The sequence below is a fragment of the Spinacia oleracea genome, chromosome 1 (assembly GCF_020520425.1).
Source record: "Spinacia oleracea cultivar Varoflay chromosome 1, BTI_SOV_V1, whole genome shotgun sequence".
Lineage (NCBI taxonomy): Eukaryota > Viridiplantae > Streptophyta > Magnoliopsida > Caryophyllales > Amaranthaceae > Spinacia > Spinacia oleracea.
In genome coordinates, this window is record NC_079487.1 from 61,344,682 (window position 1) to 61,346,309 (window position 1,628).

At 36.6% G+C, this 1,628-nt stretch overlaps 1 protein-coding gene across 1 annotated transcript; it reads right to left on the reverse strand.

Annotated features, from left to right (window-relative positions):
- Positions 1-688: 688 nt before the first annotated feature.
- On the reverse strand, positions 689-1,291 carry LOC110795380 (uncharacterized). The gene has a single exon (XM_022000384.1). It carries the CDS (start codon positions 1,289-1,291, stop codon positions 689-691), a length of 603 nt encoding a protein of 200 aa, XP_021856076.1.
- Between the last annotated feature and the right edge of the window lie 337 nt (positions 1,292-1,628).

Genomic DNA, 1,628 nt, shown 5'->3' on the forward strand with positions numbered 1-1,628 from the left:
TTATAAACAATAATTAAAACATACATTGAAGCATGCAAAGTCTAAACATTTATCATGAGTAATAACTTGAAAATTAAAGCATTCATGCAATTTAAACAAGTTATTAGCATTTTATTCGAATTTAATGTTCCGGCAGGTGTGAATAAAATGATTCCAATATCCTAAAAACCATTGAAGAATTAAGCACATTATGTATTTAGACTTAATTCTAAAATCTTTTAGGTAAGCAAAAGCCTTTTGCTAATAGTCTAGAAACTACTCTTGGTTGATAGGTACGTCTAAGAACTTATTAGGTAAACCTATCGATTTTTCCACGACATAAAAGGACTCCTTACTTATATCGTTGAGTTTCACCAAAACTAACATGTACTCACAATTATTTGTGTACCTTACCCCTTTAGTATCGATAAGTAACACCTCGCTATGGCGGAAAACTATTACTAAGATCGATGAAAAAAGGATATCCAAGTAAGTGTTATTTTGGCATGGCACCTTTTAACTCAATTTTTAAGTTTGGAACTTAAGGCTCTTACTATGTTGGTTAGATTTTTTTTTTTGGCAAATAATAATGAGATTTTATTTACCAAGTAATCAGAGTGTTAACAAACTCTGAAAACACCAACTGTCCAACAGACACAACCAAACACCTAGCTAACCAACACAAGCTAGCTAAAGTACACAGAGGCTACTACTGACATCTACACTCAACATTAAACATAATGTTGCTAACAACAGTTTTAACTGGATCAACATGACCCCTAAAGACCTTAGCATTTCTTTGCAACCAAATACAGTAAACAGACTCAATGAAAGCTATACTATACTTGCAAGCTTGCTTCTGTGTGCTTCTGCTTTTCTTCACTGCAATCTGAACTTCCTCATGCCAAGGCAACACAGTTCTATTCACACCTAAGGAAAGCAGAATCTGCTTCCAAATCTCCTGAGAATAGGAGCAAGAGAAGAAAAGATGCTCCAAAGTTTCATTTTCCACCTGACACAGACCACAACTACCATCAATATTCAGCTGCCATCTTATCAATCTGTCTTTTGTAGCAAGCCTGTTCTGCACTGCTAGCCACACAATGAAGGTACTCTTTGGACTAGCATGGCTATTACAAATCAATCTCTTCCATCCCACCTGAGCTCCAACTGGATGAAGAAACTTATACATTTTCTGAATTCTGAATTTACCAGCTTGCACAAACTGATCCACTCCATTTGCCTGCAGAAATACTTCTCTATTATGCCAAATTTTCCTTAATGACCAAGTTAAACCATTAGGAATTGGCATAGTCCAGAAGTCTCTATGCTGAATGTAATAAGCATGAATTCACCTCACCCAAAGCCTATCCTGCTTCAAAGCTAAAGCCCAACAGTGCTTCAAAACTGCTGCTTTATTCCACACAGTTAGATCTTTAAGATTCCACCCTCCACAACTCTTAGGGAAACACAATTGCTCCCAAGAGATAGAAGCTTTCCTAGAATCTGCATCAGCACCAGTCCACAAGAAACATCTACAAATTCTCTGAATCTCCTTCATCACCTTTTTAGGCATAACAAAGATCTGACACCAGTATAGCTGGATACCAAAGAGAACAGATTTCACTAGTTGCAGCCTACCTGCATAG

Coding starts and splice junctions, on each gene's coding strand:
- LOC110795380 (XM_022000384.1), bottom strand. CDS start 1,291: ATGCCAATTCCTAATGGTTTAACTTGGTCATTAAGGAAAATTTGGCAT.